This window comes from Rhinatrema bivittatum, chromosome 2 (assembly GCF_901001135.1).
Source record: "Rhinatrema bivittatum chromosome 2, aRhiBiv1.1, whole genome shotgun sequence".
In the NCBI taxonomy this organism is placed as follows: Eukaryota; Metazoa; Chordata; class Amphibia; order Gymnophiona; family Rhinatrematidae; genus Rhinatrema; species Rhinatrema bivittatum.
In genome coordinates, this window is record NC_042616.1 from 659,580,639 (window position 1) to 659,595,367 (window position 14,729).

At 41.9% G+C, this 14,729-nt stretch overlaps 1 protein-coding gene across 11 annotated transcripts in view; it reads left to right on the forward strand.

Annotated features, from left to right (window-relative positions):
- Window positions 1-14,729, forward strand: part of CSPP1 (centrosome and spindle pole associated protein 1) — a 471,676-nt gene that overhangs the window by 283,786 nt on the left and 173,161 nt on the right. For all 11 annotated transcript variants that reach the window (XM_029591423.1, XM_029591419.1, XM_029591426.1 and 8 more), the window contains 2 exons: window positions 116-234; window positions 11,360-11,450. In XM_029591423.1, the coding sequence (XP_029447283.1) occupies window positions 116-234; window positions 11,360-11,450 (210 nt within the window). The remainder of the gene's footprint in view (window positions 1-115; window positions 235-11,359; window positions 11,451-14,729) is intronic.

Consider the following 14,729-nt stretch of genomic DNA (forward strand, 5'->3'; position numbering starts at 1 on the left):
GGCCGGTTGATGGCTTGGATAGTCCTGGTTTTGCCCAATGAATAGGTTTAGAATTTACGTTTAGTCTGACCTAAACTTGAGTAAAGAATGCCATGTTCCCCCTCTTTTAATGCAGGATTGCACCTCTGCCACCTCCTCCACCTCCAGTTCTGACTGAAAACTACCGAACGCCTTATGATGATGCGTACTACTTCTATGGGGCTAGGAACCCTTTGGACCCTAGCCTTGCATACTGTAAGTAAATTAAGTACCGGTAATATATTGGTCAGATATTGGCCAGTGTGTAAAAATACACCAAGGAAAGCAAACCTTTTGTGAAGAATATGAAAATAATGTGTTATCAGCTCATAGGATGAAAAAACAAAGGGGCATAATAGTCTTTGAGGTTATCCTTGCCTTACATTTTAAACCAAAGATTTAAAAAAATAGCATTGGTACTTGGGGTTCCATGCTTAAACAAATCAGACATGAAGCTAGAATCTTTAATATTTTTGACAGGAGTTTTGACCATTTCTTTTGGTCGCTCATCACCAAGGAGATGCTAGTTTTCTCTAGTAACATAATATCCACTAACATGAAACCTGAACTGGGAATAGAGTATGCAGACATAACATACGATATGCCATACTGGGTAAGACCAAGGGTCCATCAAGCCAAGTATCCTATGTTCAACAGTGGCCAATCCAAGTGGCAAGTACCCAGACATTAAATAGACCCAAACTACTAATGCTGGTAACAAGCAGTGGCTATTCCTTTTTGATTAATAGCAGTTTATAGACTTCTCCTCCAGGAACTTATCCAGACCTTTTTCAAACCCTGCTATACCAACTGCCTTAACCACATCCTCTGGCAATGAATTCCAGAGCTTAATTTTGCATTGAGTGAAAAATAATTTTCTCCAATTTGTTTTAAATGTGCTACTTGCTAATTTCATGGAGTGCCCCCTATTCTTTCTATTCTTGCCAGGTTCTTATGGCCTGGATTGGCCACTGTTGGCAACAGGATGCTGGGCTTGATGGACCCTTGGTCTGACCCAGTATGGCATGTTCTTAAATAACTGATCCACATTTACCCATTTCATGATATTGTAGACCTCTATCATGTTCCCCCTCAGCCGTCTCTTCTCCAAACTGAACAGCCCTAATTTAGCCTTTCCTTATAGGGGAGCCGTTTCATGCCCCCTATTATTTTGGTTTCCCTTCTCTGTACTTTCTCTAGTGTAACTATATCATTTTTTAGATGTGGCAACCAGAACTGGCACACAGTATTCAAGGTGCTGTTTCACCATGGAGCGATACAGAAGCATTATGACATCCACCATTTTATTTGCCATTCTCTTCCTAATAATTCCTAACATTCTGTTTGATTTTTTGACCGCCATAGCACACTGAGCAGATGTTTTCATGTATTATACACTATGATGCCTAGATCTCTTTCCTGGGTGGTAGCTCCTAATTTGGAACCTAACATTTTGATGTAAAATGTATAGGTAGTAGAACTAGAATCTGCATTTGCTGTTATGTCAACTTTGAAAATGTATGAATATGAAGTAGTCTGTATATCTGCTGTGGTGTTGACCTAGATTATGAATGCTGGCACAGAATGTGATTGTTGACCAAGAATATGAATGCTGATTTTGTAAACTGTTGTGATCTTATCTTGGAGTGAAGATATATAAAATGCCCAAATAAATAAATAAATACAGCAAGGTTTATTTCTCCCTGTATGCATCGCCTTTCATTTGTCCACATTAAATTTAATCTGCCATTTGGATACCCAATCTTCCCATCTCACAAGGTCCTCCTGCAATATATCAAAATCCACTTGTGATTTAACTACTTTGAATAATTTTGTGTCCTCTGCAAATTTGATCACCTCACTTATCATACCTCTTTCCAGATCATTTATAAATATATTAAAAAGCACCAGTCCAAGTACAGATCCCGGAGGCACTTAATTATTTACCTTTTTCTACTGTGAAAACAGACCATTTGATCCTGTTCTCTGTTTCCTGTCTTTGAACCAGTTTGCAGTCCATAACAGGACATCTCCTCCTATTCCATAACTTTTTAGCTTTCTAAGAAGTCTCTCATGAGGGACTTTGTCAAGCGCCTTCTGAAAATCCAAATACACTTCATTTACTGCTTCACCTTTATCCACATGCTTATTCATCACTTCAAAAAAATGTAGCACATTTTTGAGGCAGAATTTCCCTTGGGTAAATCCATACTATTTATTTATTTTATTTATTTATTTATTTAACGGTTTTATATACCGACATTCATCAATGATATCACATCGGTTCACAGCGAAACAAGAAACTAGTGCCTGTGGCGGCGCTTTACATCGAACAAGTTTAACATAATACAATTAGAACATATTGAAACATAATAATTAGAGAGTAAGGAAAGGTAGGGGAAATAAAGCATTAATCTAAAATTAAAATAACATGAATACAAGAGGGTAAAAAGAGAAAAAAGGAGGAAAAGTGACAGAAGAATGAAATTAGATTAATAAATTAGTGTAGGCAAAGATTGCAGGTATATACAAAATGTACAATTATAGGGAATAACATGAAATATCAAATGTGAAGGGAAGGGGTGAGGAGAGGGGGGGAGAAGAAGGGGTAGGGAGGGGGTAGGGTAATACAGAAGGGAGTGAGAGGAGGAATGATGTATGCTTAGCTCAAATTAGAAAAGCAGAACAAATATATTCTGTGTTTTCATAAAAAACTATATTAGAGACAGTGTACTTAGGGATAAATGCTTAGGGGGATGATTGTCTGTGCCACTGCCTGCTAGCATAAAAACAGCTGTTAAGAATTCAGTCTCAGAGGGGACGTCAATTGGCAAGCAAAGAAACTAGGATTTCCAGAGTTATATTCCTTAGTGGGAATATAAACAAAATGCTTTTCAATGTTTAAAATGTGTATAAAAAGGCAAGAAGGAGAGAATAGTTAAAGTCTTAAACACACGCAGCTTTAAAAACCTTTGCTTACCACGTAGAAGCTGCGAAAGCAATGTGATGCATTCTTTATAATCGGTGCTTTGTTATACAACTGTTTATTGCTAACTATGCATCTTCAGACTTCTGCTGTTTTATCGAAATATTGAATTTTATTGTTTTTCATCTTTATTTTTCCTTTGTTCTTAGCATCCTATATAGGTATTTTGCTATGTTTCACAGCTTCTTATTTTTTTTTTCACCATCTCTTCATTGACTTCTCAGTTTATCAGCATCTCTGCTTTACCAAACCTAGGCTTACAGCCCAAGCACACTTTTTTTCTCTTGGTGAAGTCCTTTCTTAAAAAGGAATTTTATCCTTTAACCCCGCAACTCTGTTTTCTGTCTGGAGATGACATCAAAGCAGACAAATAGCTACCAGAGTTCTTTCCAATGCATTCACAAAACGTTCCTTGGAGATAATTAGGGGAAATAATATGCTGCTTTTGGAAATGTTACAAAATCTGTATATGCATATACATACATTGGCATTTTACCCCCAAGCAAAATAGAAAGAGGGAAGAGAAAGTAACAAAATCAATCAATTCAAATAAACAGAAAAGGTGACTCGGAAGAGCAGCTAGAAAGCTATGACCACAAATGCTTGTAGTCTGGGCAATAAAATCCCAGACCTGCGGGCCCTAATGGTGGAGGCGCACTTGGACATTGCAGTTGCTACGGAGATGTGGTTAACTGAGTCTCATGATTGGAATACGGCTATCCCAGGCTATAAATTAAGGAAGGACAGAAACGAAGACCCTGGAGAAAGACCGTTGTTGGTTGATAGGACCATAGATGGTGTTGGAGTAGATGAAACACGGTTTACAAAACAAAATGGGGTAGATTTTCAAAAACCGCGAATAGGCGTACTTTTGTTGGCGCTCCAGGCGCAAACAAAAGTACGTTGGATTTCAGTAGATACGCGCGTATCCGCTGAAATCCGGGATCGGCGCGCGCAAGGCTATCGATTTCGTATAGCCGGCGCGCGCCGAGCCGCGCAGCCTACCCCCGATCCCTCCGAGGCAGCTCCGAAATCGGAGCGGCCTCGGAGGGAACTTTCTTCTGCCCTCCCCTCACCTTCCCCTCCCTTCCCCTACCTAACCCACCCGCCCGGCCCTGTCTAAACCCCCCCCCCCCTTACCTTTGTTGGGGGATTTACGCCTCCCGGAGGGAGAAGTAAATCCCCGCGCGCCAGTGGGCCGCTAGCGCGCCGGGACGTGATCTGGGGGCGGGTCCGGAGGGCGCGGCCACGACCCCGGGCCGCCCCGGGCCGTAGCCACGCCCCCGGGCCCGCCCCTGGAACGCTCCCGACACGCTCCGAAAACGCTGCGCGGTTCGGGCCCGCCCCCGACACGCCCCCTGACACGCCCCCTCCGAAAACCCCGGGACTTACGCGAGTCCTGGGGCTCTGCGCGCGCCGGTAGGCCTATGTAAAATAGGCTTACCGGCACGCAGGCCCTGCTCGCCTAAATCCGCCCGGATTTGGGCGGATTTAGGCGAGCAGGGCTCTTAAAATCCGCCCCAAAGTGTGGGAAGAGCTAGGCAAACTGAAAGTAGACAAGGCCATGGGGCCGGAAGAGGTGCATCTCAGGATGCTGAAGTAGCTCAGAGATGTGCTGGTAGTTCCTCTGAAGGACCTGTTCAAGAGATCCCTGGAAACAAGAGTGGTGCTGCGGGATTGGAGAAGAATGGTAGTGGTACAGCTTCACAAGAGTGGTAGAGAGGAGGCTGGAAAATACAGCCCAATTAGCCTCACCTTGGAGGTGCGAAAATTAATGGAGATGTTGCTGAAGGAAAGGATAGTGAACTATCTATAAATGGGTAGGTTGCTGGACCCAAGACAGCATGGATGCACCAGGGGGAAGTTCTTGTCAGACAAATCTGATTGATATTTTTGATTGGGTGACTAGAAAATTGGATTGAGGAAGAGCATTCAATGTGATCTATTTGAATTTCAGCAAAGCTTTTGATACAGTCCCGCATAGGAGGCTTGTAAATAAAATGAGAAGCTTGCGAGTGAGCACCAAGATAGTGGTGTAGATTGCAAACTGGTTGACTGTGGTTAATGGTAAATGGAACCTGCGCTGAAGAGAGAACTTATTAAATGTTGGGACCAGTTCTGTTTAATATCTTTGTGAGCGACATTGCAAAATGGATAGAAGGTAAAGTTTGTCTATGTGGGTGATATTAAGATCAGCAACAAAGTGGACATGCTTGAAGGAGTAGAGAGAATGAAAAAGGATTTAAGAGAACTTGAAGAGTGTTCGAAGATTTGGCAGCTGAGATTCAATGCCAAGAAATGCAGAGTGGATTACTGCATCTGGGATGCAGTAATCCAAAAGAGCTGTATGTGATGAGGGGTGAAAGACTGATGTGCACGGAATAAGAGAGGGATCTTGGGGTAATAGTGTCTGGTGAACTGAAGATGGCAAAGCAATGTGACAAGGTGATAGCTAAAGCCAGAAGAATGCTGTGCTGTATTGAGAAGAGGAATAACTAGTAAGAAAAAGGAGATAATGCCTTTGTACTGGACATTGGTGAGGCCTTACCTGGAGTGTTTAGTTCTGGAGACCATATCTCAAAATGGATAGAGACAGGATGAAGGCGTTCCAGAGAAGGGTGTCCAAAATGATGTGGGACAGTATCAGAAGACTTATGAAGAGAGGCTGAAGGATCTAAATATTGTAATGGGAGATATGTCCCATTACAACAGCTGAACAAGAGGGGAATGCAAGCTAGGGCTGAATGGACCCAAAAGCTCAGTCGGGGGAGGGGAGGACTACAACTCCCAGAGGGCCGAGAAAGAGGAAGTTGAGCACCTGAAGGGGGAGGAAGTTGAGCATGGCTGGGAACCAGGTGTGGAGCAGATTAAAAGAGAGGAGACAGAGACGCGAGACTGGTGGGAGTGGCAGGAGGAAGAGAACAACAAAGGTGGAGCAACTAATAGCCAACGGCAGCAGTAAGCCTAGGTGGATGGTTGCAATGGAGTAGGAAAACATGTGTTTTGTTTAAAAAGTGTTTCTCTAGCTTTTGGGATTTTTCTACAGAAGGGAAGGAGGCAATCTGCCTCAGCTCTGGGGAGACACCTGAGCGGGGGAAGGGAAGAACACTGTGGGGTTTGTGCCTGAATTAGGCCCCTGAAAGTGGGCCAAGCTTCAGGGAACTACATTTAAGGATTTGGCTATTCTGAGCAGTGAAGCTGGGATGGGCACAGCTGGAACTGTGGGGCTAGAACAGAGCCCAGCTTTAGCGCCCGAATTTAAAAGTCTTTGCTGGCAGTTGAGGCTGTATCGCGAAGACAGGCACAGCCAGACGGCTGGAATGTGAAGGAGTGTTGGTTCCAGATAAGGCCAAACTCCTGGGACTGTGTTCAGGGCCAGTGCTACCATAGGCCGGGGTGCAGGAGCGGGCACACCCTGTCTGGACTGTTTTGGGAAAACCCGCGGTTTTTCTGAACAGTTGTGCTTACAACCCGAGTGTGTGGGGACTTACCTTTGCTTAAAGTCACATCCAGACACCAAGAGACGTTGGGATACTGCAGTGAGGAACCAGCAGAACTCCACCCGGTGAGGCATTACAATATGTATACCCTGGACGAGAGGAAGAGCAGGGGAGATATGATACAGACCTTCAGATACTTGAAAGGTTTTCATGATGCACGAACTTTGAACTTCATGAGAGGCTTCTAAGAAAAGTAAAAAGTCATGGGATAGGTGGTGATGTCCTTTTGTGGATTACAAACTGGTTAAAACAGAAACAGAGAGTATGATTAAATGGACAATTTTCTCAGTGGAAAAGGATAAACAGTAAAGTAACTCAAGGATCTGTACTAGGACCCGTGCTTTTCAATATATTTTTAAATAATCTGGAAAGGAATACGACGAGTGAGGTAATCAAATTTGCAGATGATACAAAATTATTCAGCATAGTTAAATCACAAGCAGATTGTGATAAATTGCAGGAGGACCTTGTGAGACTGGAAAATTGGGCATCCAAATGGCAGATGAAATTTAATGTGGATAAGTGCAAGGCGATGCATATAGGGAAAAATAACCCATTCTGTAGTTACATGATGTTAGATTCCATATTAGGAGCTACCACCCAGGAAAGAGATCTAGATGTCATAGTGGATAATACATTGAAATCATCTGCTCAGTGTGCTGTGGCAGTCAAAAAAAAGCAAACAGAATCTTAGGAATTATTAGGAAGGGAATTGTGAATAAAACGGAAAATGTCATAATGCCTCTGTATCGCTCCATGGTGAGACTGAACCTTCAATACTATGTAAAATTCTGGTCGCCGCATCTCAAAAAAGATATAGTTGCGATGGAGAAGGTACAGAGAAGAGCGACCAAAATGATAAAGGGGATGAAACAGCTCCCCTACGAGGAAAGACTAAAGAGGTTAGGGCTGTTCAGCTTGGAGAAGAGACAGCTAAGGGGGGGTGGGGGATATGATAGAGGTCTTTAAAATCATGAGAATGGGTAAATGTGAATCGGTTATTTACTCTTTTGGACTAGGACTAGGGGGCACTCCATGAAGTTAGTATGTAGCACATTTAAAACTAATCAGAGAAAATTCTTTTTCACTCATTGCACAATTAAACTCTGGAATTTGTTGCCAGGGGATGTGGTTAGTGCAGTTAGTGTAGCTGGGTTTAAAAAAGGTTTGGATAAGTTCTTGGAGGAGAAGTCCATTACCTGCTATTAATCAAGTTGACTTAGAAAATAGCCACTGCTATTACTAGCAACAGTAACATGGAATAGACTTAGTTTTTGGGTACTTGCCAGGTTCTTATGGCCTGGATTGGGAACTGTTGGAAACAGGATGCTGGGCTTGATGGACCCTTGGTCTGACCCAGTATGGCAAGTTCTTATGTTCTTATCAGTAGAATTAGTGGTTATGAAACAAAACTCCAGGGATGACAACTCAGAAGTAATGTCAGGAAATATTTCTTCACGAAGAAGGGTGGTGGATGCCTGGAATGCCCTTCCAGAGGAGGTAAACAGTGAAAGATTTCAAAAGGGCATGGGATAAACACTGGATCTCTAAAGGCTAGAGGATGGAAATGAAGAAAAGAGTACATGAGGGTAACTTGCTGGTGTGGCGGTTACTGCCCTTAACCAATGAGCCTTCATACTGTTGATGCAACTCCATCATTGCTCTCTGCTTCAACGTAAGTGGAAAACAGGAATTAGATTCACATAGCAACCAACAAAGACATTGAATTTTACAGTCTGGGAAAAAAAGTAAGCATGGGGCAATTTATTGATGCATTATTACTACCCTTAACCAATAAGCCTGATACTTTTGATGGGACTCCATTGCTCTCTGCTTCAAGGGCAAGGGGTTAACAGGGAATTGGGCTCAAACAGCAACCAACTAGGGCCCTGACTTTGACAGTCTGGGAAACTGATAAGTATGGGGGTGACTTCCAGAGGAGGTCTTTTTTTGAAGGAGTTAATAAACATATGGATAAAGATGAACTGGTAGATGTGGTAGATTTGGATTTTCAGAAGGCGTTTGACAAAGGTCCTCATGAGAGGCTTCTAGGAAAAGTAATGAATCATGGGATAGCTTGCGATGTCCTTTTGTGGATTGCAAACTGGCTAAAAGACAGGAAACAGAGAGTAGGATTAAATGGACAATTTTCTCAGTGGAAGGGAGTGGGCAGTGGAGTGCCTCAGGGATCTGTATTGGGACCCTTACTGTTCAATATATTTATAAATGATCTGGAAAGAAATACAAGTGAGGTAATCAAATTTGCAGATGATACAAAATTGTTCAGAGTAGTTAAATCACAAGCAGATTGTGATGAATTGCAGGAATATCTTCTGAGACTGGAAAATTGGGCATCCAAATGGCAGATGAAATTTAATGAGGATAAGTGCAAGGTGATGCATATAGGGAAAAATAACCCATGCTATAGTTACACAATGTTAGGTTCCATAGTGGATAACACATTGAAATTGTCTGTTCAGTGTGCTGCGGCAGTCAAGAAAGCAAACAGAATGTTGGGAACTATTAGAAAGGGAACGGTGAATAAAACGGAAAATGTCATAATGCCTCTGTATCGCTCCATGGTGAGACCGCACCTCGAATACTGTGTACAATTCTGGTCGCCGCATCTCAAAAAAGTTATAATTGCGATGGAGAAGGTACAGAGAAGGGCGACCAAAATGATAAATGGAATGGAACAGCTCCCCTATGAGGAAAGACTATAGAGGTTAAGACTTTTCAGCTTAGATAAGAGACAGCTGAGGGGGATATGATAGAGGTGTTTAAAATCATTAGAGGTCTTTAACGGGTTAATGTGAATCGGTTATTTACTCTTTCGCATAATAGAAAGACTAGGGGGCACTCTATGAAGTTAGCATGTGGCACATTTAAAACTAATCGGAGAAAGTTCTTTTTCACTCAACGCACAATTAAACTCTGGAATTTGTTGCCAGAGGATGTGGTTAGTGCAGTTAGTGTAGCTGTGTTTAAAAAAGGATTGGATAAGTTCTTAGAGAAGTCCATTACCTGCTATTAATTAAGTTGACTTAGAAAATAACCACTGCTATTTCTAGCAACAGTAGCATGGAATAGACTTAGTTTTTGGGTACTTGCCAGGTTCTTATGGCCTGGATTAGCCACTTTTGGAAACAGGATGCTGGGCTTGATGGACCCCTGGTCTGACCCAGTATGGCATGTTCTTACTTGTATGGCGCGACAGATGCTACCATAAGCTTGCTGGGAAGACTGAATGGACTGTTTGGTCCTTCTCTGCTGTCATTTCTATGTTTCTGTGTTTCTATATTATTTATAGAAATAGTAAGTATATCTGTTTGCATATAACCTTTGCGAGATCTGTTGTGAATACATCTATCTAAATTGTTATAAGGAAATATATTATAATCTGATTGGCTTATCATTTGTATTATACTGTAATACAATATAACATTTTAGTTTATTTGGAATTTCTTGGTTTCTATGGATTATTACTGTTGGCAAAATTACTAAAAAATATAAAAATAAAAAAATAAAGCTAATTCCTTTCCCTTCTGCTCAGTTTCACTTTCACCTAAAAAAAGAAAAGATAGGCAATTCATACAGCTCCAGCTAAGATAGTCTAGTTGAAAAAAATGCTGAAACATAATAGTTACTGTTCACTCTAGGTCCCATCCTCAATCACTCCTCTGTTTGGCTTTGCTTGTTATACAGTTTTTAATGAGACTAAACCAAATGAACCAAAAAAGATTCAGAATTTTTGCAGGACTGCGCCCATTCAGTATGGATGAACTGAACTGAAAATCAACTCATTTACATCGAATTTCACATTTAGAACATCTGAAAGTACCTCCATATTGCTAAACATTACATTGAGTAGTAGGTGATACAATACTGAATTGGTCCCCTGCTGTATGTGTTAAAAGTTTATTTACTGCAAAGCTCTAAATGTGCCTCCAGTGATAAACATGGCTAGATCATATGATCCACCTGACACCACTGAACTGCTGTTATCTGAGAACAAGGATGACAGATAATTCATTTTACTTTACTGTCATTGTTTCCCTAGTATATGAGATGGTGTTGATATCAGGTGAATTATGGATATTTTTCTGTAAAATTTATTTTTCTAATTCTTTTTGATTCCTTATTTCATTTTAAATTATATTTAATGTATTTTACTTCATGTGACACATTTCTAATATGTGGTATGGATGTTATATTTGCTGCTAAATAATAAGGGCCGGATTTTAAATGCCCTGCGCGCGTAAATCCGGCTGGATTTACACGCGCGGGGCCCTCGCGGGCCGGCGCGCGCAAGTCCCGGGGCTTTGTAAAAGGGGCGTGTCGGGGGTGTGTCCTAAAATGACGCGGCGTTTCGGGGGTGTGACGCGGCATTGCAGGGGCGGGCCCAGGGGCGTGGCACCGGCCCGGGGGCGTGGCCGAGGCCTCCGGACCAGCCCCCGGGTCGGGTGATGGCGCTCCAGCAGCCCGCTGGCGCGCGCAGATTTACATCTGATTTTAGCAGGCGTAAATCGTGCAACAAAGGTAAGAGAGGGTTTAGATAGGGCCAGGGGGGTGGGTTAGGTAGGGGAAGGGAGGGGAAGGTGGGGGGAGGGCGGAGGGAACAGGCAACACGCGCTGGGCTCGGCGCACGCAGGTTGCACAAATGTGCACCCCCTTGCGCGCGCCGACCCCGGATTTTATAAGATATGCGCGGTTACGCGAGTATCTTATAAAATCCAGCGTACTTTTGTTCGCGCCTGAGCGCGAACAAAAGTACGCACGCACGTATGTTTTTAAAATCTACCTCTAAATGTTTATTCTTATGAAGCACTATGGATCAAATTCTTGTATTCTTTAGATGGCCCTGGGTCAGTGGGTGTTCATCCTACGGCTTTAGCCAATGTTCCCACTCAGCCAGTTGTACAAGTCCAGCCTGCACTTCTGAATGCGTAAGTATTATTCATAGCTTTTTCTGTGATTATTTAAACTGTAGCTATTACAGATGTTAGTGTGATTGTAATTATGCTGTTTGAACTGACATTAGAAATTATTACTTTTTAAATATGCTTTTCTGAATTATATTCTTGTATTAGGGCCTGTTTTTACTGAAAACAGTGGTAATCATATTATGTTTCTGGATATTTGTTTTTGTTTGTGTGATGCTTATCTTTACCCTCTCTAGAGCAGTGTTACCTCGCTCGATAGCACATAAATGACACATCTTTTTTTTTTATTAGCTATTAGATAGACTGTGAGTATGGGAGAGGAGTTTGACATTGATACTTGATACTTCTCAAGCTGCATCTCCAAATCTTGTCTGTAACAATAGAAGCTTACAAGGAGCTTTACCATGACAGAAGCTTGCTACATAGAACAAACATTTTTTTTTTTTACATTAAATTAACTGTGTGTACATGAGCATGAACAAAGTACATGTTCATTTTTCACTATTTACTTAACTTTGTCCAAAGGCGCGCAGTTCACGGAGTCACATATGTGGGTCATGTGACTGTGCTCATTGTAGAATGGGCAGATATTTCCAGCCCTTTCTGAAAAGGGAAAAAGCCCTTCACTGCCTTTGAGCCACTTTTTCCGTTTTATCTGTAGAGGCTGTTAGTGTATTTTTATTTTTTGTGGCCCTAAAGACGCGAAGAAGTTGATCTATATCTTCAAAATATTTTTGAGTAACTCCCCCCTATATTGCCCTAATTAGGTTTTCTGATACTTTTGAAATATCAGAAGTGTTTTCTAATATTTTGTGAAGTGCTTTTTCAGCATTTCGTGTTTTTGGAGCAGTTTAGGCTTTTTGGCTAGAGGTGGGTGAAACATGCGGTATGTAGTGTTGTGTTAGAAATGTGTTTATTTTATTAAGTAATATTATATTGGAACTGGCAGATGACTGATAATTTAGGTGTTGTAACTGATACTGCTTGTGGCCATTGCATGGTGAGAGGCAGTGGATGTACACCATATAACACCGTTTAATTCTGATGCCGTGTTCTTTAGTTTGTTTTTGATCTTTTTCATTATCTTTTTGAAATAAAAATTTTTTTTGTTGTTTTTCCTTTATATCCTGTGATTGATATTTTTTCTGTATTATAGTGCATTAACATGGTTCTAGCCAAATTGTTGAAAACCCATTTTGAGCCTCTTGTGAGATCATATACGCAGCCTTTAAGTTTGCTTTATTTGTTGACAATCATTTCAGCCAACAAAGTTGGTGAGCTCCAGGGTTTACATTTTTTCTCTAGACCACGCATCCATAAAGGTGGAAAAATGAAAAATATAAGAGGTTTTTCCCCAACAGAAATATTCCCATTCATTTGCTGTTCTTGCCATTGTGTCTTCTCTTTGACATCCTTAGTTTTTATTTAGCATTTTTTATATACCGAGGTATAGCAGAGTTGCCTTCACTCCGGTTTACATACATACTTGTATGATGCTGAACTGCTTGTCTTCAGAGAAGCGAAGTTGCTTCCCTATAATAGGTATTCTCCAAAGATAGCAGTTGTACAATCTCTTCCTTTGTCGTCTTCTTTGAAATTGTCCTCTCATCAGAAAAAGATTTTATATGCATTTAGGGGGAGCTGTGGGCTGCTGCAGAGCAAAAACGGCCCAGCATGAGCAGTGAAGGGCTTTTGAACTTCCTAGAAAGCTCTGTAAGGGATCATCTGTTTGGTTTTGTGTGTAGTCACATGACCACATGTATAACTGTTGAACTGCTGTTTTCAGAGCATACCTGTTTTAGGTAAGCAATTTTGGTTGTCCCGGTAATTTTTTCTCCATCAGCTACCAGGCATGAATCTGCCTTAACGTGTGTTATAATATTTGATGGTACCAACACAGACCCAGCTCTCAGAGCTCAATAAAGGTCTTAATAAACATACACTGGAGTTCCTGTATGTGCACACTGCCTTATGAGCCCCTTGGTCTTTCTTCAACCAAGCTACCACATGGATATGTTCCCAGTCTCTCTCTGATTTTTTTGACCTTTATTCCTTTGGCCTAGTTTTTCTGCCTCATTTCATCTTTCTCTTGCCACTGTCTTAGCAGCCCCTCAACAGAATGCCCTCCAAATTTGGTCATGGACTGATCATCACAATACCTATTTCTAGGCAGCCAAAATATTTTGGTGGACCATCTTAGCTCATTGCTGTGGCTCCATGAATCATCCTAGGATTAAGGGCTGTGGATGACTTGTTTACTTGCTGGAGATCACTGGTGATCAATCTCTTTGCCTCAGAGGACAACAGGAAGTTGAGTTCTGCTCCTTGCAGTTGAGCAACTACATATCAGCTCCTAATGCTTTCATGCTAGATTGGAGTATTGGTCTACTCTATGTGTGTCCATCAAGCCCTCTCATTGCAAAGAGAGTCCAGACGATCCTTCAGGACAAGGCATGGCCAGACTTATAGCACTGGCCTGGCCATGGCCAGTGTGGTGTCCTTATCTCATTTGACTATTAGTTCAGTCTCCGGTTCCATTGGGAATGTCTCTGATTCTTATCACACAGGATGAAGGCATGCTCTACTATCCAAACTTGTAATCACTGGCCTTCATGATGTGGACATTGAATGTGCAGTAATCATCTCCTTGCTCCTCCTTAAGGAGTTGGAGGGGGTACTTATTTTGGCTAGGAAGCATTTGACTGGAAGCTTCTAAGCTTTGACATGGAAGAGATTTTCGATGTGGTGCGGGATCAACCAGCTGGATCTCTTCTCTTCTGTCCTGAGGGACTTGCATCGATGTCTATTATTCCTCTCATTCTCTGGCTTCAGCACTTCTTCAGTTAATGTTCATCTTGGCGCCATTGCTTTGTATCACCAGTAGGTGGAAGGGGCTCTGATCTCTCTCCATCTGTCAATATCAAAGTTCATGAAAGGATTGTGGCATTATTTTTTTTTCTCCAAGGACAAGCAGGATGGTAGTCCTCACACATGGGTGACATCATTGGGTGGAGCATGGAAAACTTTTGTCAAAGTTTCTAGAAACTTTGACAGGCACACTGAGCATGCCCAGCATGCCACTAACCACGCATCAATTCTTTTCCACGGAGCTGTTGCCTCGTGGTTTTGGAGCTCATGCTACTTTTTTGATAATTTGCTACTGCAAAGTGATTTTGTTTGCCTTCCATGCATCGCGTAGGGTCCCTCACCCTTCTCTGTCTCCGGTTGGTAAGTTTTCAGGTCATCGCGGTCGATTGCCGACAGTGTCTCCCCTCGGTACCC